This window comes from Musca vetustissima, unplaced genomic scaffold (genome assembly GCF_032173495.1).
Source record: "Musca vetustissima isolate MV318-11 ecotype Yass unplaced genomic scaffold, APGP_CSIRO_Mvet_v1 utg19679, whole genome shotgun sequence".
NCBI lineage: Eukaryota > Metazoa > Arthropoda > Insecta > Diptera > Muscidae > Musca > Musca vetustissima.
This window is the reverse complement of record NW_026876606.1, coordinates 57,368-82,110: the sequence shown is the minus strand read 5'-3', so window position 1 is coordinate 82,110 and position 24,743 is coordinate 57,368. Positions and strand designations below refer to the sequence as shown.

General features: G+C 37.0%; 1 protein-coding gene across 1 annotated transcript; it reads left to right on the top strand.

Annotated features, from left to right (window-relative positions):
* The first annotated feature begins 307 nt into the window (after positions 1-307).
* Positions 308-24,698, top strand: LOC133321153 (uncharacterized). Its single transcript, XM_061530245.1, has 7 exons — positions 308-914; positions 19,487-19,599; positions 20,143-20,291; positions 20,374-20,828; positions 20,907-21,006; positions 21,085-21,277; positions 23,298-24,698. Exons 1-7 carry the CDS (start codon positions 308-310, stop codon positions 24,696-24,698), a joined length of 3,018 nt encoding a protein of 1,005 aa, XP_061386229.1.
* Positions 24,699-24,743: the final 45 nt, after the last annotated feature.

Here is a 24,743-nt window from a genome sequence, read left to right as displayed (position 1 = left end):
AGTTTCTGGCTGCAGCCGCCGTTGCAACCTGGTTGCATTGGGGAACAGGTCGTGTATTCCTCGCGCTTGATTTCGTTCGTGTTTGCAATCATTTTCACACAAAATATAGAAAAACGAACCGGTGCAAAATAGTGCAGAAAATTCTTACCGCAACCCAAAAACACTTTTTTGTTGCTGTATTTATATAAGCAAACACCTTGTCCACAACAACTGGATTTGAAGCAAAGTGGAATTTAGGCTATAATGCCATTTCGACCAGTGTGAATAATTTCCAATTTTCTTCTGTACGTTAATCAGTGGTAAAAGCATGAGCGGTGACTCAAGTAAATATTCGAACGGATCACGCACTGTGAAGCCCAGCAAGTCATTCTGTTCATTGGCGTACTTGGCTAAGAGTACGATTGCCGTCCACGGCACAAATGACATCATTGGACGAGGCACTTTAAATGGACATGCACACAAGAACGCCATCAAAGGAGGCGATAGCCGTCAGATCCAGTCTACTTCCAGCAACAGTGTACCTAATGTGGCTGTTACAGCGAAAGTGAATGATCGTGCTTCACCATCGCTGCCGACTGGCACCAACACTGGCCACCATCAACCTCACAATGCGCGTCCACAGTCCCCAACCTGCACAAACAGTATGTACAAGGATGATCGAGTTGCGGATGTCTTTGGAGTTATTAACGAGGAAGACCGAACGCCAAACGGTGGCGATCAAGTCGATAGTGTGTTACATCGACCTTGGGAACTGTCGAATGGCCCGACCAGTGCGCACCATACGTCATCCATTCAGCCAAGTGTCAGCCACCAGCATTACAATGGCGGTGCTTGTTTGCCGTCACTTTCCAAATTCAACAGTATAGATTGTTGGGATTACACGATCGAGCTGGAATGCCTAAAAGGTCCACAAGGTAATTTCTAATTCCCAAAACGCTTTTTAAAATTCCGGGCATGTCTTATCGGAAACACATTGCTGTTGCCGAAAACTTTCACGTTCACGCTCCAATCTTTTTCTCCAATTCGATTTGTTTACGACTACGATTTGCCATCAATGGATTGGTTGGTCAGCCAGAAAGCAGCGAACACTACTTCCTTCACCAAGAAGTCGTAAACATGTGTCTATTCTTGCCAAAGTCAAACAGACCACAAGCTCTTGCTAATGACTCGCCAAATTTGGAAAACGAAGTATGTGAGATGCTTAAATAGTTAAATTGTTGGTGGTCGATATTAGACGACTGCTTAACTTATAACTTCCTGCACGCGTCGAATAGGTTCTGCTCACTTCGCTTCTTGGGCCACACCGAAATGTCGAATTGTGTGGTGGTTTCGTCTGTGTCATTACTGGCATAATAGCTGCATGTTGGAGTTCATTTACCCAAAGTGCCTGAATTTCTTTGATTTTCGTTAACTTTGTTTGGCTGTACGAACAGCCAATGGTACTCTTTGACCTAGTTACTCCAACATGCCACGACGGATCGCTGCGTGAGTGTCTATTATGACTACTCGAACATTGCAGGTCAGCGTATTTCAATAAAATGATTTTATTTGAGTGAATGCTTGTCTTTGACGTCCCACACGCAGCGTTCATTATTGATGATTGTCAACAGTTTGTTGTTTTGTTGTCTGGAGTACTGTTATCATTGCTTCCAATCAAGTGTAACGAATAGGAAAACAAAAATACACATTAGAGATGAGTTACAACAAACGTTCCTAATGAACCGAAATGGTTTCATCGACTTTGGCAGACTTTGTTGCATCAACGAAAATAAAAAAAAATCACTTGCATTCGGCAAAGAAGTCTTTGAGGTTTTATTCCGATCAATTGTTACGCGAACAAAACGAATTAACAACTTGAATAGATATTTTTCTATATTTTAAATTATATAAAGAAAAAGTTTGTGAAATTTTTATTAAGACGAAAATAGGAAAAAATTTTCATAGTTTAAATCAATTTTTGAATCGGACTGAAATTGATTTGCGTCAATATTTATTTTATTTTGGGCAAATTTGCAAAAACCTGATTTAGGTTGAATCGGCGACTTTGTCATTGACAAATATAGGCAAATTTATTAATTAGTGGTTGTTAAGTGCTTCGAACAAAGTACGTCGATGTCATATTTAATAAATAGAAACTTGTACCTCGGTACCCGAGCCTGTTTGAGTTAAGCTGTTCATTATTGCCGGCAGTGAAGACAATAAACGAATTTATTTATTTGCCCGCTTCATTGGTAAAGAAATCGGTTGGAATGCCACGCCTTTACAGTTGGGACCATTATAAAATGTATAAATCAAACCCAGAGTTCGTTGTTACTTCGGCTTTTGTGCCATGCTCTTCCGAACTCGGCTATCGGTGCGATGTGTCATTGTTAACAAGCAACAAATCGCTTGCCTTCTTCTCTGTGGCAGTGGGGCTTAATATTTTATTCTCAACGCGTTTGGCCAAACAATATTTTAATTCCGCATTTTGTGAGTCATAATTCTGAATTGGTGTCATGCCAACGGAATAATTCACTAGAATGGAAACGTCCAACCGTAGTATCGTCATTTTCTGTGGATTTGAATGTGGCCAAAGAAATATTGAGAATATCACTGTGAAGTTATGAATTAATGTCTATTCGAATGGGCTGTTATTTCAGTTTTCAAATCTATAGAAAGGCGCGATGATGATAAGACATTTTGCTACCATTATTATTTTAAATTAGGAATGAAGGTCGCAATCGTTATATGACCGTTAGAAACACTTTCTCTGATTTCGTGTTTGAACTATTCCCATAAAGATAACCGTTGGCTCTATATTTGCCTTAAGTCCGCTGCCCGATGATTGATGAACTTGTGCGATAAGTTGTTATTAAAATGTTCTATCGGCGTGAATTTGCCATTTAGTAGCCCCCAGTAGACCAATAATAAAAACGAAATGAATTTTGATTAGATTTAAGTGGGTCCTAACATATCGGAGTTCTTTAAATAGCACCCATTCGATTGTTTTGTTGCCGTCTTCTATGCAAGTAGTATTTATGAATTGCTTTGACAAAAATAAAAATATATTCGAAGACAAGATTTCTTAGATATGAATTCGACGGAATCAGTCTTGGTCAACTATTTTGAATAAAAAGGATTTAAAGTCGACAAGTCTAAGATAGAGGTTATGCTACGGGAAATGATAAACTTAGTGTCTCTCCATACGATTCGAAAATAACTTGTACATGTTTAAGTTCAATTTGAGACTGCAAAACAATGTAAATGATATGTTAATATGCTCAATTTAGGAATGGATTTTGTTTGTGGCTTATGAAAACTATGTATCGGAAGTGTTTTTGGATAGAATATAGGGGCGTTGCAATGCAGATGTAAGAGTTAATAAATTACCTGAAACATTTATATCGAAAATAAATATTTTTTTTTTGCGAAAATAGAATAATACTTTATGTTTTTATGTCGATACAAATATGCCGTTGCATATTTAGCTTGACTAATATCGAACATTTTGTGAACTCGACGGACAATATTATTGCAAGATTTATAGAAAAATGATCAGACATCCAGTAAAATTATAAAGTGGCTGAAAGTGTCGACACAATGTTTTGCATCTTGAATTCGATTGCAAGATAAGACTTTTATTGTTATTATTAAGCCATTATAGTTCGAACATCGATTCCATTGTCTGATTTATTTTTATTTTGATTTGTTTCCGTTGATCGACTGACTTAATAAACGCTGGTATGGACGTTAACGAAAGCTCTTATCGCTTAGCAGTGACCTTGAATTTCAGTGCTTCGCTTTGCCAACACAAACTGAAGCAGATGAGCAACACTAGTTTCTTGGCCATGCACACTTTGCATCGCGGTGGCTGCTTCGATTAAACCGAGACACATAAACAAACATTAATTCAAGTCATCTATCTAAGCTCGCTTGCACCTTAGCTCTACTTGGCACAATCGACGCTAATGTCTTATTTTTGTTTTTGTTCGCAGCAACTGAGGAATAAAATCGTCCATTCAGCAAATCAGGCAAACGGTCATGTTATAGCCCACGGCAATACATTTTGCGATCAGCGAATGAGTGGCTGAATGAGCGAATGAGGTAGCCGGTAAGCGTTTGATAATGATGATGAGATGTTGGCGCTTCTGCCGGCGATCAATTATGTCCAATGCTTTGTTTTATTGTATGACAAACAAGCCAACCGATTTGATATGGCCCTCGTTTTGTCTGTCAGAACGATTTGGTATTTTTCAACGAATAATAGCTACTATTGATTCGGTATTAGTTTGTAATTTAGAGGGAGAAGGGCGCAATACCATAACAACATGACATTGGGAATGAACCTCATCCACACGGAAAATATACGAAGACTCACGAAGTTTATTACGCTACGTCGTTTGGAGTGAATGTTGCCTAGTGTGTGATCGTTAAATGTATTTCTGTTTGGTTTCACATAGAACGTCGTTTGCCTTTTTCTTTTCTTCGATGGAATAAAGTGTTCAGAGAAAAACTTGAACCATCGTTGAGTCTTGTTTTTCTCAACTCAAGTGTGTGTATGTGTGTGCGTTTGTTGCTGTGATTGTTGTTCCATGTCCGGCGATGTTAATGGAGTCCGTGGGAGGTCATCGACCGATCGCTCATTTGTACCGCTTGTTGTGTGATAACTTCGCATTTTCCCAATGTGTAATTTAAACTCGCTTAGATAATGAACGCACACACACACACACATACAATTATTATTTTATTCTTACTCCATGTTAATAATTGTCGATGATCAACGCCGTGGAGTTATGATGCATGAATGTATATACATGTGCATGCGTGCACGAGTATGTACAGTGATCATCTGTGAAGGTCTTGCTGCCAAAGGCAAAAATACCAACGCGGTAGTTAATCGTGGTATTCATAAAGGCAAACCCTTTATTATGTCCGTCTCTCTTGGAAAGCGAAATCTTACTTTTACATGGGTTGCAATTTTGTATATAAACTATGCTACGAAATAGGAGAAGTGCCTAGTTCTAAACCTTGCTTCAATTTATTTTGGATAGTTAACTTTAATTATGATATTGTTATTCAACTACAGTCGAAATCGATTATAACGACAAAATCCAAAAGTCCCTAATTTCTACCCTTTATTGCCCACACAAAGGAATATCGTTTGTAACGACATCGCTTATAAGGTCATATCGGTTGTAAAGACCTGGTTTTGTAAAATGTTCAAATTTTCTCATAAATTTTAACGACATAACCTATGATCAACTATATTTCTCACATAATACCGAAAACACAGCATGTGTCGTATACGACACGTAAAGATACAAATATTTAACTTATTTCATTATTTATATATCAAAACAACAAAATATATGTCTAAAAATTACTGCATACTTTGTATATATCACCTACATTTTATTAACATCGCTTATTATGACCAAATTCACCGGTCGTTGAGTGGCGTTATAAGCGATTTCGACTGTATACCGAAATGACGTTACTCTATTATATAGAGGAACAGGAACTAGATTTCGTTCTGACAAGGTTTCAGTTCCGATAAAACAGTACTGGGTAGCTACCGTCATGGTGTGATTCTGTATTTTTTTAATTAATTATCATCTGACATTCATTGCTTAGTTTCCCATTCCGAACGAACTTCATTCGTCTAATCAAGTAATAACTAATATCAGAACTGAGATTTTCTCATTTAACTGAGATTCTCATTTAACTGAGATTTTCTCATCATCTTAATGTTTTATGAATGAACAAATAAATAAATACGTTTCCTTATAGTCAGTCTGTCCCACAGATTTGGTATTAATTCATAGATACTGTCAGACAGTTGCACAAACCTTAAATGTATGCAATTAAGTGGGTATTCAAGTCATTGCATGCCGTGTCATCTAAACCTTCCAAGCAACTTGAAATAATAACAATAATAGGAATATTTAAACAATACGTCTGAAATGTATAAATATTACACAACACTGGAACACTGAAGATGAGCTGCAGCCTTGCCGCTGGCTAGCTGAATCTCTGCACGGCATTCGGTGCAAGAAGCTAATGACTCATTAAAAATCATGTATTCACACACTGCACCGAAATTGTGTGAAGTTTTAATGTCAGACTTCCCCCGCCAAATTCACAAAAGGCAAAGGTAAATTTGCAGATCGGAAATCATCATCCGAAAGATTGTGTCGTGTCCCAAAGCACATGTGTATGTATCTGCATTTACATATTTATAAGTCTATTGGGTAGATGAAGATAGCATTGCATGAGACAAAAAAGAAAAATAATAATAATAGTAATAATAATAATTATAAAATTTAAGGTTGGATGTTTGACGGAACTATATATATATATATATACACTTGTGCTCATACAATTAAGGCACTTCAAAATGCCATCTCAAAAGATGCAACAAAATTATAACGGTTTATTTTTACATATTTTCTTTTAGTTGGTAGTTTTGTTGTAGTGAGTTCTAATATTCCTGATTATTGCTTACAAAAATATTGAGTGTTTTGCTGCAAAGTTAAATTTTTTGTTGTACATCCTCAAATTTCTGTGCTCATATAATTAAGTCATTGTTTTTGTAAGTCGTTGCTTTTGTAGAAATACATATTTTTATAACGGGTTTCAATCGCTGAGTCTTTTTAATCACCATTTCGTGAAAAAAAAAAACATTTTTAAGTTCAGTTTCATCAAGCTACTTAGTGAAATGGGTAAGAAACAAAGCTCAACTCCTTGCGAAAGGAAAATAATATGGGAATGCTTCGAAAAACACGGAAATATCGCTAAGGTCACCCGAATTTTGAACTTTTCCCGTGGAAAAGTAAATAATGCATTTAATTATTTCAAAAAAAACATGGAACTTTTGAGGATTTGCCTCGTAAAAAGCCGAAAAAAAACAACTCCAGCTGATGATAGGCGATGTGTTAATTTGTGTAAAGCCGATCCATTTCTCACATTTACAGAAATTAGAGCACAAATGGAAGAGTATTATGGAGTAAATATCTCGGCGCAAACAGTCCGTCAGAAAATTCGTTGAATGGAAGAATTGGACGACGTAAACCCAATGTGTCAAAAAGAAATATTGCAAAAAGATTGGCCTTTGCTAAGCAACACCTCCATAAGCGACCCGAATTCTGGAATTTAATTGTTTGGAGCGATGAATATAAGTTCAATGTGTTCGGAAATGATGGTAGACCTTATGTGAGACGTTCTCCTTTACAGGAATTAAATCCACGTTACAGAAAGAAAACAGTTAAACACGGGGGTTCTTCTGTGATGGTATGGGGATGCTTCACGGCATCAGGCGTGGGTCTAATTGTCCAAATAGAGGGACAGGTGACAGGTGTTATGTTCAGAGATATCTTAGAAGAACACATTTTAAATGATTATGCTGATGATTTACCGTTGGCCTGGATATTTCAGCAGGACAACGACCCCAAACACTGCTCAAAAGTAGTGAAGGACTGGATTGCGGCCAATCATATTAAAATGCTAGAGTGGTCAGCCCAAAGCCCGGACCTAAACCCCATTGAAAACCTTTGGGGTATCATAAAAAGAGCTGTCTCAGTTAAAAAGCCAGCAAACAAAGCATCCTTGTGGGAAATTATAAAGGACGAATGGTATAAAATAACCCCAGAGCAATGTTCCAAACTCGTCAGCTCTATGAGCAAGGGATGTGCAGAAGTCATCCTACAAAAAAGATTTCCAACTAAATATTAAATTAATTTTAGTTCATAATGTGAAAATTTTAAAAATATTAACAATTAACCTATTTACGTCCTAGCGACTTATATGACTTATATGAGCAGCTTAAAATGAAGTTAATGCTGTTTTTTTTTGTAGAATTATGTTTATTTTATGTTATAAAACGATGAAATTGAGTTATTTTAGTTAATTTGTGTCCTTTTTATATTTTCGTACTAAAGATACTTTTATTTCATCCATAATCTATAAAATTGTCATTTGTACTCATTGTTTTGTTTGAATGACTTAATTGTATGAGCACAAGTGTATATATATATATATATATATATATATGACACCAAATAACCGCGTAAGAATATAACTAGTACATCATATTTTTCAATTCTTCGTAGATTAAAACAATCTGTTCGGTTACTCGATAAGTTTCATATTTGTTGTTTTACGGTAGATCCTCAGCCATTTCACAAACAACAAGTCTAGTTTCAGTTTTGAGAAGCTTTGCATTTCAATCTTAAATACAGCGATTCAAAATCCATTCCGCCACGTTCGGAACATCATTTCTACTAAGCTCCAAAAACAGTATAGAATACATTTGTATTTCTAAAATGTCTCTTTAAAATACCAAATTATTTCATTTGACATTTGTTTTGAGATTATTGCGTTAGTAATTAGTTATAGTATTACATTTTAATCACGGTATAATTATTACAAGGGCATAGCTACCAACAGATTGAATTTTTTCTCAGTTGCCTTGTTCTATTGAATACCATGTTAAAAATTCAAATTAAATTGAAATACAGCAGACCACGCATATAAGAACATCTTATGTAAGAAAAACACGGACATTAGAAAAAGTTTCACCTATACAAGAAAACAGTTAATTATATAAAAATAATTCATGTAAGAAAAACCCGCTTAGAAGAACAAATTTCTCGATTTTTTGGATGTTCTTATATCCGTGGTCTACTATCCGTGGTATATTCAAATAAAAGTGATATTTGAATGCGTTCGTCTGGAAGTAATTACTTATTATGGATGAAACAAACATTTCATGGTATTCCCTACTGGATTTTGGAAAGAAAACATAACATTTCGTTCACTTTTGGCATTTTTAGTTATATGTAGACCTCGGATTTTTGCATATTTTTTATGCTTTATCCGATTGGACTCAAATTTTGTATTTAGGCGTTTCATGCTTTAATTGATCGATATTTGGGGTCATGTCAAAAATATGCAAAAAATATGCAAAAAAATATGCAAAATATATGCAAAAAATATGCAAAATATATGCAAAAAATATGCAAAATATGCAAAAAATATGCAAAATATGCAAAAAATATGCAAAATATGCAAAAAATATGCAAAATATGCAAAAAATATGCAAAATATGCAAAAAATATGCAAAATATGCAAAATATGCAAAAAATATGCACGGTATGCTAGGTCGATATGCGATAAATATATGCAAAAAATATACAAAATATGCATTGTCGATATGCAAAATATGCAAAAATATGCAAAATATGCAAAATATGCAAAAATATGCAAAATATGCAAAAATATGCAAAAATATGCAAAAATATGCAAAATATATGCAAAATATGCAAAATATGCAAAAATATGCAAAATATGCAAAATATGCAAAATATATGCAAAATATGCAAAAATATGCAAAAAAATGCAAAATATGCAAAATATGCAAATATATGCAAATATATGCAATATATGCAAAATATGCAAAATATGCAAAAAATGCAAAAATATTCAAAATATATGCAAAATATGCAAACATATGCAAAAATATGCAAAATATGCAATCATATGCAAAATATGCAAACATATGCAAAATATGCAAAAATATGCAAAATATGCAAAAATATGCAAAATATGCAAAAATATGCAAAATATGCAAAATATATGCAAAATATATGCAAAATATGCAAAAATATGCAAAATATGCAAAAAATATGAAAAATATGCAAACATATGCAAAATATATGCACGGTATGCTAGATCGCAATATTAAAGATAGAACTTTGAAATTTTGCACATATATTATTATTACTCCTAGGATGTTTGGTATTGGAAATGGGATATATCGGTCCACGTTTTAGTATATCGCCATATAACGGTTATATATGTTTGCATGTTTTATACATATATTTAGCAAATTTTTCATAATGCCCCAAAAATCTAACAGTTAACCATGAAACGCATACATACACAATTAGATTTCTATAGGTTAAAAATAAAGAAAGCACACAAATTCGAAAACTACCATGATTTTTTTTTTTTTTTTGTTGATTAAAATGATTGCATATGTGAAATATGTTGCTCATATTTGCACATATTTTGCATATATTTTTCATATTTTTTGCATATTTCTCGCATATCGACCTAGCATACCGTGCATATTTTTTGCATATTTTGCATATATTTTGCATATTTTGCATATTTTTGCATATTTTTGAATATTTTGCATATTTTGCATATGTTTACATATTTTGCATATATTTTGCATATTTTTGCATATGTTTGCATATATTTTGCATATTTTTGCATATTTTTGCATATTTTGCATATTTTTGCATATTTTGCATATTTTTGCATATTTTGCATATGTTTGCATATGTTTGCATATTTTGCATATATTTTGCATATATTTTGCATATATTTTGCATATTTTTGCATATTTTGCATATGTTTGCATATTTTGCATATATTTTGCATATTTTTGCATATTTTGCATATGTTTGCATATTTTGCATATTTTGCATATTTTGCATATGTTTGCATATGTTTGCATATGTTTGCATATTTTGCATATATTTTGCATATATTTTGCATATTTTTGCATATTTTGCATATGTTTGCATATTTTGCATATATTTTGCATATTTTTGCATATTTTGCATATGTTTGCATATTTTGCATATATTTTGCATATTTTTGCATATTTTGCATATGTTTGCATATTTTGCATAAATTTTGCATATTTTGCATATATTTTGCATATTTTGCATATTTTTGCATATTTTGCATATGTTTGCATATTTTGCATATATTTTGCATATTTTTGCATATTTTGCATATGTTTGCATATTTTGCATATATTTTGCATATTTTTGCATATTTTGCATATATTTTGCATATTTTGCATATTTTTGCATATTTTGCATATGTTTGCATATTTTGCATATATTTTGCATATTTTTCCATATTTTGCATAGTTTTGCATATTCTGCATATTTTGCATATTTTTGCATATTTATCGCATATCGACCTAGCATACCGTGCATATTTTTTGCATATTTTAGCATATATTTTGCATATTTTATGCATATATTTTGCATATTTATTGCATATCGACCTAGCATATTTTGCATATTTTTTGCATATATTTTGCATATTTTGCATATTTTTTGCATATTTTGCATATATTTTGCATATTTTGCATATTTTTTGCATATTTTGCATATTTTTTGCATATTTTGCATATTTTTTGCATATCTCGTGCATATGCAAAATATGCAAATATGCAAAAAATTAAAAAATATGAACCCTTCAAATAATTCTAAATCCTTTGAAACGAATTTGTGTCCAATCAGAATTTCGATATCTTCATTATTAAAAAATATGCAAATATGCAAAATCCGAGGTCTAGTTATATGTTGGAAAAATGTCAAATAAAAACCATTACCTAGTGCCTTTTATAGTGGCTTTTTTGTTATTCACCTCAAGTTGTCCTACCTTGCATTATTGCATCATGATTGAAATTCAAGAAATTGTAAATAATATCGAAATAAAACATTGTGAGTTTGGAAGGAAATTCTCAATATGTTGAACACACTATTCAGCTGTACTGAATCCAGAATAGATTGGCTTAGTTTACTTCCCTTGAATATATGTACTAGTGACCGGATAATAAGAGCTTTTAAATAATCTACTACTTGACCGTTCTATACATTTGTTGGACCCCAACTGCTACTTTACCGCTGGCGTTGTACACATACCGGATCAATATTCAATATTTTCATATTCATCAAAACGACTAAGACCACTGTGCGACAGTGTTTAACACTTACATGTGTTGTCGGTGTTGTTATTTCTGAATGGATCTATTGAATTGAGTGAATAGTGAATTGTATAATGGCTGTAATTGAAATGCTGACGTATTTTTTATTTCTATAAAATGTTTTTGCATTTGTGTGCTGGACCACAGATAGTGTTGTTTTCCCATACTAAACATGGTTAAGTATCGCTGCCTGTGTGTGCGTGTGTGATAGTTATGTTCAATGTTTGTCTTCCCCAAATATGATTGTTGTGGGGGTTTAGCTAGATGATGGGAATTTGATCGGCAAAGATCTCACAACAAATCATAATGGAATATTTGCCATGCACGCGCTTAATGCCATTCACTAACATAAATATTTTTAATTGCGATTGTTTTCACTTTTCGACAACACAATTCAGCATTCCTCCCCAACCTTATCGTCGTCCATACGACGTAAGTGCACATATACATATACACACATGTAGATATGTGCAATTACGTTCACATCGTACCCAGCAAATCATCTGTGATGTGTCAAGGTCCCCGTTTAGACTCCTTTCACAGCGGGAGATGTGGGCTCAGAGCAACACCTGACACAAGTGGATGCTGCTATGACGAAGAGGATGCGACATGACAAATGATAATGGGTCTGGCTTTCTTTTACCGTTGGACAAATGGCATGCAATTAATACAGAGAAGTATACGAATGCAAATTGGAAATTGAAATGTTACCTTTCCCTCGTCGGCGACAGGTATTATTACCGGCATATGGTTGGGCTAGATGCTCGATTCGTATTAGTGGCAGATAGCAACTAACGCCTACTGCCTATTTGCCTTTTGCACAATTGTACTAGTCGCATTGTCAAAATCACCATCTATCCATCCATCTATCTATTCGTACAGACATCCAGTCAAGTCCAAGCCAGCAACAGATGGGTGCTTTCAAATGAAAGCGACATCGTTACCGCAGTCGCTACAAGACAAGCGGGGAAATGGGAATATGGAGTAATGCACGGGGAAAAGGGGTTTGCGATTTTTATGAAATGTTGGCCGCTGCAAATATTGTTTTGTTGATTGCTGCTGTAAAGGTAAAATCAGCATTAGTTCCAACAATAACAACAACAGCAGCAGCAACAACTATACCAGATGAATAATGCAAAACGTTCATACATATCTTGTCGCCATGTACCTTGTAGTGGGTTGTTTTCTTGTTGCCGTTGTTGTGATTTGCTCATGGTCTGTTGCAGCTGCATGCTACTGCCCACGAAAGATGAGCGAAAAAGACATGAGTAGCAACGCGATGCAATTTTATCGAATGACTTAAGCCCAAAGTAGCGCCACTGCTACTGCCAATGCCACATCTACCACCGCCAACAACATATCCAGCAATCAAAAACAGACCAGCAGGTAAAAGTGAAAAGCAATCGCCAACAACAAAAATCATCTGAAATATTTTCCTGCAACAATAGCAATGACAATCAATGGTTGGACAATCGGTCGTGTTGTCGCGATTTCAGCGACAGAAAGTAGACGGACGATAGGAGGACTGCCGCCGCAACCATTTATTTGGCAGTGAGATTTGGCCAAGTCCAACTCCCACGAAATGAGAGATGCGGAACTTAATTTAAGTGCCTGTCATTTGATGGATCATGAAAAGGTCTTCCTTGGAAACAAAAATTATTTCGTGGTTTTGTTTTCGATCTCACGGAGTTTGCATCATTCATTGGCGTTATTGATTATAATAACACAATTGAATCGGATGCAACGACAAAGATGTTCCTTTTAAATAATTGAATTTAAATTTTGACACTTGCTGTGTGCCTTGGAAACGTTACTCGTACCTAGACTACCTAGTAAATCGATGATCATATGTTGCAATTGCTTTCGTTTGGTCAAAAATACTTAAAAACGCGTTGCATAGAACAACTGTGGTTTGTATGTATTGTTAATTTCACTGCCACAAACAACCAAACAAACTCACAGAAATTCTGCAAGTTCCTCAACTCAAACAAGTTCACGGGGAGATTTTAAAGATTTGCCAAAACAGATGACGAGAAAGTTTTGAGGTTCCTCGGTTAACAAAGATCAAGCTTCCACCATGCTACTATAGCATACTTGTACACTTGTCTGCTATTGGTATTCATATTTATGCGACGTTTGTTCGGTATGTCCGAACATGGGTATGGCTTAGGGAACAACACCTGCTTTTTGGAATTCTGTCATGTATTTGTTTTTTTTTGTACTAGTCGGCCACTGCAGCCGTTGGGGCTGCATTAACTGCAATATGTACTGAGGTATCAGAAGTAACAACAACAGTCACAGCAGCAGCGGCAGCAGAAAGAAGCGATCTCAGACATGGCTGAGTGAATGATAGACGACGTCAACAGGTTTCTTTTCACAGGCGTACGAATTTCTTGGCCATGCAACATCGTTATTTTGTGATTCTGCTAAGAAATGTAATAAATTTGTCTTTTTGCTGCTGCTCGCTCGTTCGTTCGTTTGATTGAGGTCTGAGAGAAAGTTAATTAAACACGGACATATTCACAGGTACAAACACATCTCCAAATAACAATACGATTTATTAAGTCGTAGCAACCATGCCAACGATATGTAAAATTAATGGCAATAAATACGAATGAATAGATAAATAAATAAACAAATGAGGTAAAGGTGCGGCCCAGTGTCATCGACTGGTTCTACCAGAAGAACCACGATGACGTCTTCTTCTTCTGCTGCTGTTTCTTTGTTAGCTTGTACATATCCTTTAGGAAGCTCTCCACGGTCGATTCCTTCTTCTTGTGACTTTTGACGCGGGTCTTGCGTTGGATTTTTCTCGTTCCACGACGTATTTGACGCATCAAACGATTTATGTATTTATTCCAAGATGATTTTCTAGCCTCTCCAGAGGACATGTCACCATCGATGCTACGCTCGGCTGGGATAATTTGTAAGCGGGCATAAGCCAATGAATTGCTGCCCTTAGCGACATTGTTTTCCTCTTCATCCGGCGTAAAAGCCACTATGAAGTAGCCCCGACCCTGGCGGGAGGTGCGTGGCTCCACTTCATCCGGAAGAGCTGAAGCGGCTTTCAGATCACTGTCACTGTCTTCTGTAATTGCATCTTCATTCGGAAACGATATGGATTTAATAATTTCTGTAATTTCATCATCCGTCAATGCTTCGGCGGCTTTTCTTAGCCTTGCGTCTTTAAAGGATTTGCCTTCGCGATCAGTGGGCTCCAAGGCCGGTGGCATGCTATCAATTTGCTCGTCGAATTCCTTTATCTGATCCAATTCGTCTTCGTTCAAATCCAATTCGGTTACAACTATTCTATTCTCCGGATCATCTGAGTGAGTGGCTGTACTTGCACCGTACTCAGCAGTCACCAACATCGAAAACGAAAGAAAGTATGCGAACGTCAGAAATCGCAGTATTTGGATGGCCATTTTGCAGGCGTTACGTTACAAATTTGACTAAACTCGTAAGCGGTTATTCGAAGCGTTTTATACAAACAAGCCAGCAGTTGAATTTGCAGATGACCGACACAGCAAAACTTTGTTGTTAAATAACAATGTCGATAGATTTGCTGCGGCTTATCCCAAACGGCGAGCGGTATGTGCCAGGGAGAGGTGCATGTGCGTATACAGACCACCGCCATGATATAATTAATGGTCCCTTTCATGCGCGCACACACAAACATACAATAGGTTGAGAAATCAATAATCCATTCGCCGGTGTCGTTTCGATGCCGCTGTCCACAGTCGATGAAAGTTGGACGATCATCGTAATATCAGTGATTTCACTTTTGTTGTTGTTGTTCTCCCTTCAAATAAAATCCAACTTGAAATGTTAATTCATATTCATTCATCGCAACAGACATGAGCATACAGCGATCGGCCCAGTTGCTGATTCATCATCTCCACTGACCGTTCATCATGAAACGATCGCGGCACTTATAATTGCTATGGGTGATCGTAATTTGTACTTGTATCGAAAACAGCAGGTTCTCGGTAGAAACTTGTCCGCGGAGGCAACTTCTATGCACACATACAACCGGTGAAGATGGTAGCATCCGAAAGCAGTGTTGTCGGTCTTACAAAGAAATCTAAATGGTAGATAGCCGTTGCAGAGGAAGTGCTAATGGTGATGTTTTGGGAGTTCTAATTGATTTACTTTAGCTTTATTTGGGTTTTAGTCAATTTCTGAAACAACTTGAAATTAAAAGGTGTGACACAGTAATTCGGATTTATAAAATTCCAAGCTTATGTGCAATGAAAAAGGTCATAAGGTAATCAGTTATATACACAAAATACTAGATGACTGGCGTAAGCGTATTGGCCACTTCCTTATTTTCAAAATATTGACAAGCAGACAGCCAACACTTTCGAATTGCCTACATTATTATTCGGCGAATGCATGGGTACTTGCGTTCAATCGGTGTATAGGAGATTAAAAATCCTTTCATTTGCTTTTTATGGCGTTGTTGGCTTTTCAGCCATTATGACTATTAGCCTTCGCAGTAGTAGTTATCGCTTTTATGCGTTTCCTTGATTTATCGGCACGGTGGAAGGTTCCCACTTCGCCATAAATGATTTCCTTCCTTGCCATATGATGATCGCAGCTCTTTTTCTCTCTCCCAGTTAGATCGGGACTTTCACTTTCAAAAAACAAAAAAAAAAAAAAAAAAATAAAATAAAAATAAAATGGACGAAAATAAAAAATAACGCAACAATCGAAAGACATTGCCTGTATTTATGCGTTTAAATGTGTCTCTGCGTGTGTATTGGAATATTGGTATTTTATTGTCATTGCAAAACGATCGAGTCGAGTTTGAATGTTTGTGCGGCAGCATCATCTTTGCAACAACGCTTGGCATGTAACAAAATTTGGAAAATCGTGTAAATCTCTTTTGGTTGTCAAATGCTAAGCTTGTTTCGCTTTCAATATTCGAAAATAGCAACATTGGTCCACAAACAACCCAACTAGATATTAGTTAACTCACATGGTCATTTATTCCTAAAGATGCAAGAAATGCCATACCATTCACGCACATCCATCCAGCCAACGAGTTAGGCAGTCGTCTCCAAATTTGTCTGCCGGTCTGCTCGACAAACAGTGGAGCCGTCATTGACGAAGTACGTTAAAGCTATTGATTGTTCACACATTGTTTCTCGCTAAATTCCTCTACAAAGTCAGCAAATCACACTCACTGGTACACCACACATCTTCTCTTAAGTAAAAGGTATTTTTGTTTTTTATTCGGAACATTGTGTTTACTCTTTTTTCTACAGGAGATAGTTAGCTGAAGCTATTTCCCATATGACCGACAATATTAAACACTGAGAAAACGGAATATGAAAATTCGGTCCCAGTCGAGATTCATTTAGCGAAGTTCAATTTTATAAACGAATGTTAGCTATAAATTAATTATTTGAAGGCGAATTCAATTCTCAATTAAGTCCATTTGGTAATTCTGTAGTTATGTTTCTATCATTCGATGCAATTAGGTTGTTGTAGTCCAATCACCAATAAATTGCGTACATTCTGAGCTTGTCGCTACTTCTGTGACAAGTTCAGTACATACTTCCATTACACTTTGTGGCGTATTCGCAAATATTCGAATTATTGTCGGCTTACATGTTCGAATGTACGTACATGAGCACATAATGCTTTACTCTGGTATGGCTGTTGTTTTTTATGTTAGCTAATAGTCTTAAACAAACAATTTCACAAAATGCCAAACACACACACAGACTTTGTGTTCGAAGCTCATGCAGAGTAAACGCTTGTTAATGGTTTCCAATTAAAGCCGGCACACTGGTCTATGCATTGCTGGAGGATGATGGGGGATGTCGTTGGAACAACCTGCAAAGTGATGATAATGATGATGTTGGCTAGTAATGGGGCCCAGTAAAAGTATAGGAATATACAAGGATCTATCAATTATACTGAAATTTTGGAACATAGACCCGTTGTCGAGTGATATGCTGATATAAAAAAGGAATTTATTTACGTGTACATAGGAGAGTTATATCTAAAGAGAAAACATAATATCTAAAATAAAAACATAATATCTAAAATAAATATCATGTACATGTACATCTCTAAACTTACTGAACAAAGATACTGTTTTCTATTTTCTTCTCATGCAATATGTATGTATATACACATATAATTATTATTTTAGCATTGCTTCCAAATCTCGTCACAGAATTGTGGAATCGTTGTGTAAATTGTCGTCATGTATTTGTAATTATTAAATAAAGTAATTAAGAAGGTAATAGCCCGTATAAACAAATTGTTATTGATGGAAGTTCAAAGTACGCGGACAAATGTTCCATGTGTTAAGATTTTTCCGCTAAATAAGTTAATATTGATAAAGTCAATTTTGTGACACCAAACTGACTGACGTGTGGATTGTTTTTTTTTTTTTTTAGTTTAACATGCTCCACAGTTTTTACTCGACGAGTATTCCCACAACTCAGGTGGACTATAATGCCAGAAAAAAGATTTAACATGTTACCAAACAACGCTAAAAATCAACATCAGGGGTTCTTTTCGAAATCGAGTTGGAAATATGATTTCGATATTGATTCATTCACAAATCATAAATCTCTTCTTAGCAACTTCGTAAAATTCATCTTTAAACAAATGGATTTTAGAATATGTTTTCATATTTTCCTTAAACATCACATACTTAGTCACACATTTTGTATACGAATCTGTCATAACTAGCCCCAATATGAAACAATTGTAAGTTATAGGTTGGTATAGCCTACCTTGAATAGCCTATAAGAGCGAATGAGTAAAAAAATGTCTAGAACTGTTCAAGAGAGAAATGTGCTGTACTATCCAGTCAACGCTGTCATTATTATTTTTGTTAAGTTCATTTTTATTTTATTTGTTAAAAATGTGAAGTAGCTGTTAAGTTCTTAATAAATTTTCAACTTAAAAGAACTTTGCGATATAACGAATTGTTCAATTTAACGAATGGGCCTGACAAATATACCATTCTTGGCTATATTCTATAACCAAAATAATTAATTAAGATGTTAATACGAAATGTTTTAGTTTTAAAAATATTTGTTCAAATCATATTTGAAATGTGAGATGTTTTTGCTTTAAATACAACCGAAGTCGCTTATATAGCAAAATAAATGTTGCAATTCGAACGTAAAATCTCTGACGTTGCCTGTGTTAAGATGTACAGTACTTTTTAGAAATAGAATAACCCCATACTAAACAGATTAAGAAAAACCATATGTGGAAGATTTAATCCATTTGTGATTTATAGTTCTGTCGAATTTTTTGCAACCGGTGCATTTTGTAGAACAGGTAATACATGAAATTAACGGTGGGATTAGTTTACCTGAAAAATCAAGTCGTCCTTTTCCACGAAAATATACATGTGTATTTGTGTCCTTCGCAGGTAGCTTTTTAGCCGCCATACCCCTCGTATAAATAGACCTATTAGACAGGCGTTAAGGACACAGTCTAGTTTTACGCTTCGTTACGATCGTATCACTGAACACTTATAGCAGTTTAACTGTAACCCATTTGTCTAACAAATTAAAACCCCTTTCATTACAATCATGGTCAACTTAAATCTTAATTTCGACAAACTAGAAAAAGATATTGAGAAGTTCACGTCCGTTGACGAACGTGAGTGTGGTCACTTGACATTGTAAATTAATTATGAAACAAAAGTTAACGTATTACTGTCTTTTTTACTTTCAGATCTGCAATTAGCAGCAGAATTGGGCAAAACACTCTTAGAGCGCAATAAAGAACTGGAAACACTTCTGAAGGAACACAAGCATACCATAGAGGAACAAGAGCAGGAAATTGTGGTAAGTGGAAAAACTGAAAGCCATGTTCAGTTAAGAATTGTCATTGTGCTATGTGTGTCAGTCCGTGTGTTTCCGCTGCACTATTTAATGCTTCATTGACTCTCCCTTTCAAACCGTCCTAACTAATGTTCCACCATATACGCGCCGTCAAGATCAATCGATATTCGATAGAGTCCAATGCATAAGTAGACCGACCAAATTCATGCAGAAATGCATACATTTGGGTGCAACATAACAACTTTGGGAAATTCAAATTTGAATATCAATCAAGCGAAACGCCAACCGCGGCATTCCAAAGCGAAATTATTGTGTGGCATTTCGTCTCTAGGGGGAAACTCTGCCGAACACACACACAATAGAATCTAAATTTATCGCTTGGCATTTGATTGGTAGATATGCTTTGACCCGATTGTTTTGAAAATAGAACGCATTAATTGCATTTGGCATTTCCGTATCTTGCGATCGACCGACGATGACTAACTATAGCGTCGACACTATGAAACATTAATTCACCTTTGCTCGTGTTCTTCTCTCGCCCCACAGTATTTGAAGAAACATACGACAGCGTTGCGTGAAGTCAATGATTCTCGCCTCAAGGTCTACGAACAATTGGAGGTTGGTATTCAGGATTTGGAGCGTGCCAATCATCGTTTGCTCGTTGAGAACACCGCCGATAAGAAGCATATCAAAACGTAAGTACTTGTTGTTTATGTTGTTGTTGCTGTTGCTTTGTATAGTTCTATCATAATAATCGACCAACTGATTTGCTTGTAGGCTTTCACATACTATTGAGACTCTCGAGGCACGCACCGAAGAACTGACGAAACAATTGGACGACGTCCGCCAAGCACTGACCGCTGAGAAACGCAAAAATGAACGCCTTCTGGCAGAGATGAGTAAAGGCGGTGGCGACGCCAATGCTGTAAAGTTGAAGCCAACCCAGAATAAGGATGCTGCTGACAACGACACAAAATCTCCTCAGCCAGGCTATGATGCCAATACCACAGCGCCAGAAAATTGTAGTTTTACATTCCAGTCGCCTGCAGCCCGCAATTCGACGGGCATCAGTGGCGCTGATAATGACAGCTCCTTGGATCTGAGCATGGTTGGTGGTCAGGAAGGCAATGATGAGATTATCAAGTTGGTTAGTGACTTCGAGGCGACCAAAAAGGCGTACATGGCAGAGCAGCAACGTTGCGGTGAATTGGAAGAACAATTGGTGGCCATAAGTAAGTACCAGCGACTTTAAGATCTCGACGAAGAATTTTGCCTGATCGAAATGTCTTTCCGAAACTATTTTTTTGCAGTTCAAGAAAATCAAAATCTTCAAACTCGTATTGCTCAAACCAGTGCCACTGAGGAGATGAAGTCAATGCACGACGAACTTTCGATCTTGGATGAAGTGCGGTAAGTATTGGCGAGTCGTCCTCGTTCCTTCGAATGTTCTGAGAACTAAACTGACATAAGTGTATTTTTTCGTAACAGGCAAGGACAAATGTGCAGCCGTTGTCTTCGTTCGATGGACGACCGTGCCGTTGACGAGCAGTCATCGCTGGCCCCTACAGAGGAGTGCGAGGAAGACGAAGAGAACAGCCTCTTGGACCTGGAAGGCAGCCGTGCTGGTGACAATGCCAGCGAACACTCGCAAGCGGCCTATCGTTCCAGCATGTCGATCAAGGTGAGAAATTGTTTCTACTTTAAAACACTTTTCTATGGCTTACTGCGAGGTTGACAATGTGATCAAACTAATAAAAAAATCACGGTGTGTTTCGCACTCATTCGTTTCCACAAATCGCCCTCATTTTCGCAAACTCTCCATGTGATCATAACCGTGCACGCTCATAAATTGTAAATACGTGTTGGTGTTACTGATCTCACTCAATGCTCTCTCGTCGTTCATTTAACATTTTTGTTATTGTTACTGTTTTGTGGAAGTGGGGAGAGTAAACTTTCCATGGCATCCATAACGTTCTATGTTGTCTGTACTAAAAACAAAATAACGAATGTCGTGTCGTCTAACTCTACTATTTACTTTTAGTACACTTGTGTTCTGTTTGTCTCTAGTAAATGTCGTATCCACACATACACACACACACTCACTCGCTCTCTTTTATACGCATCCGTATCCGCATCCGTATCTGTTACTGTTCCCGTTCCCGTTCCCTCTCCCACCAACTGTGATAATTTTAGTTTAAACTAATCCTGTTTCAGCAAAACACCATGATTTTTTCTATTTCTTTTTGATTTTTCTTCTTTTTTGGTTTATTAGGCTAAAAAGCAAGTTGGCCCGACCACTTGCCCGATTTGTTCAAACATCAACACTAAGTACCTGCATGAGCAAATGCCAATTTCACTAGACACGGTCTTGTTAGAACTTTGGCAGAAAGCCGTCAAGCGTTTCAGTCTCATGAGTTGGCTGGCGAAAATGCTGCAATGGCCGGCACTAGTTTTAAGCCGTATGATCACCTCCATACCTGATGACGATGACTTTTCATTGCTCTTCTGACGACGGACGCCGCGCCACAGATTTGTTGGACAGTTTTGGACAATTTCCATTGTAAAACTAATCGTACTTAACGACTGACATACCTGTCGTCTTTTATAACACAAACTAATCGGGAAACATTCCGCTCTAACCGAGTCACAAATACCGACCGACCGACCGTACACCACACAGCGTTCCAAACGCTGTTGACATTTAAAATGTGCCAAGACTTTACATTTTTTCCAACGATTTTCCATTTTAGACTAATCCCTAGTTAGTAGGCTGAACCGTAACGGTGTGTTTTTGTGTGGATAATTTATTATTATTTTTTGTAAAGTATTTTTTAGTCTTGTAAAGTAACACAGACGTACATACGTATTTTTTTATTTTAAAACTACTACATACATACTCATATTTTTCTAGTGATGTAAGTGTAAAGGGCAAAAACGTTAAGACAGACTGCGGGACTGACACCCTCCCTTCCACATCCACCCCTCCCCAATTTCGCAATCCCACCGAAATCTTGCCATTTTCAATACATTGTCATAACCATACCCATGCCCCGACGTCCCAGATCCCATCACCTGCGCCCTTCTTCAGTAAAGTGTCCAGTGTTTTTCTCAACGTTTTTCGCTCCCTTTCTATTCTAATTTATTTTTGATTACAATCAAATGTAGAATACGTTGTTTTTTTTGTTTTTGTACTTGAGTTTTTGGTTAACCATGAAAAGGACAATTTTTTATGTGATATTTAAGTTTGAGAACGTCTAATAAAAAAATGTTACAATGTTATTGTTGGTGTTGATGTTGTTGGTAATTTCAGCAGTGCATGACTTCAAGTTTGTATCTACTTACACACTCACACACATACATATATACACATATAACAGAATTACATTATTTTTATTTAATGAATATTTACCGTATTTCCCAGCCCATCCCGTTTTTCTATCGACTCATGATTTCCTAAGTCCATTCCAAACCGCCCGTTCTCTCGCACACACCCTATTCTGCTCTATCTCCCTCTTTCTATCTCTCTACATATAGTCTTTATTTAATATCGCTTTCATAATGTGAAAAATTTATATATTAAACTCTTCCGAACGAGACCATCCGAACATTGTTAATTTCGTTACAACCTATAGAAAGAAACCTTTGTTAGTGTGGCAAACGAGTCTTAATAACCGTCTAAACATCCCATCCCCATTACGCAGGTTATGCCTCATCATCCCGACTCTTTGGATTTACATATTCCCGGTAGTCCAAATCCTTACCGCGACCTGGTGGAAAAGTACGAAGCGCTGCTGGAGGTACAACGATCGTCGATTGCTCGAAAGAACACCAATGGCGGCATGTCGTTGGCCGAGGAGTTCCAGTCGTCCGGCGAATTTAATCAAACGCAGAAGTTGATGTTGCAGGCAGCTCAAACTGTGGCGTCGGACCACTGCAACACGTCGAACAATGGTGATGCGGCCAGTAGCTGCAATGGAAGTATGACAAACGATAGCAAAACTAATACCAAAGCTGATAAGAATCGTGGCCGAACCCCAACCGAATTCTCAGAGGCCGAGACCTCCTCTTCGGGTTATTCGGATGAGACCAGCAATAAAGCCACACAAACAGATGAAAGGCCTGGCTATTTCCTGTGTTCCATTGGTGATGGCGAAGACTGCAAATTCAGCATCTACGACGATGCCAGTCCCATTGATTCTCGATTCCGCAATCGGCCAGAGTACCGTGAACTGTTCAAGGAAATATTTGCTGTACTGAAGAAGGCTGCCGAGAATAAGGAGGAAGGTGAAAAACTGCCATTGTTGGATGATACCCATCCCGTGGGTGTAAATACTGCTCAAAAGGTCCCACCCGTGACACCTGCCAACGAAGAACTTCCAGTGGACTTCGGTGATGACAGTCAGAGCATTATTTCATCGGCCGTGTCGGAGCAATCGTTTGCCATGTCGGAATGCATCACCAAACTTGAACGTAAAACAGCCAAAAAGCACATAATCGAGAAGAATCAGGAGAACAAGCCCCCGTTGGCTGCCTCCATTTCCCAATTGACTTCGCCAAATGCCAAACAAATTATCGAAAATGGTCGCATACTGACGCCACTTAAGCGGGAGCCGTTGGACTATTTGGCTGTGGGTGTTGGCATTAAGCGGAAGAATCGCAGAAAGAACCGTAACTTCTCCAGCGATCGTTCCGAATCACCACTGGCCCTTCCCACGCCGCCACGCATCTTTGTTGCCAGTGGCAAGAAACGCAAAGACGTCCGTCCCTATGTAGAATCTCCCATGGCCTCGAACACGAATCTCAATCAGACTACACCTAGCAGCTCAAGGGGATCGCGCAGCGCTCCCAAGTATGAATGGAATGGCAACTCGATGATCATATACAACCGTAGTCTCAGTGGCAGAGGAAGTCGCGATGCCGATGTGACCAGCATTCCGTACCGACCCAGCACCGTTTCGCAAGATTTGCACAAGTTAAAGAAACTCGATTTGTCGTACGCGGAAGTTTTGAGACGTGCCGACGCCTGCAAGTCTCACAACCAACAGCAGGCGCATTACCATCACCAACAACAGTCACAACGACGACGAAATCATCGTCACTAAAGAATCCCCAGCAACCGCTCATAAAGAATCTCCCTTGCGTCAACA

Bases quoted from the DNA above. Each gene is read 5' to 3' on its own strand.
- LOC133321153 (XM_061530245.1), top strand. From the start codon at position 308: ATGAGCGGTGACTCAAGTAAATATTCGAACGGATCACGCACTGTGAAG. The intron at 19,600-20,142 runs GTAAGTGGAAAA...CTCGCCCCACAG, and splicing joins AACAAGAGCAGGAAATTGTG to TATTTGAAGAAACATACGAC. The intron at 20,829-20,906 runs GTAAGTACCAGC...ATTTTTTTGCAG, and splicing joins AGAACAATTGGTGGCCATAA to TTCAAGAAAATCAAAATCTT.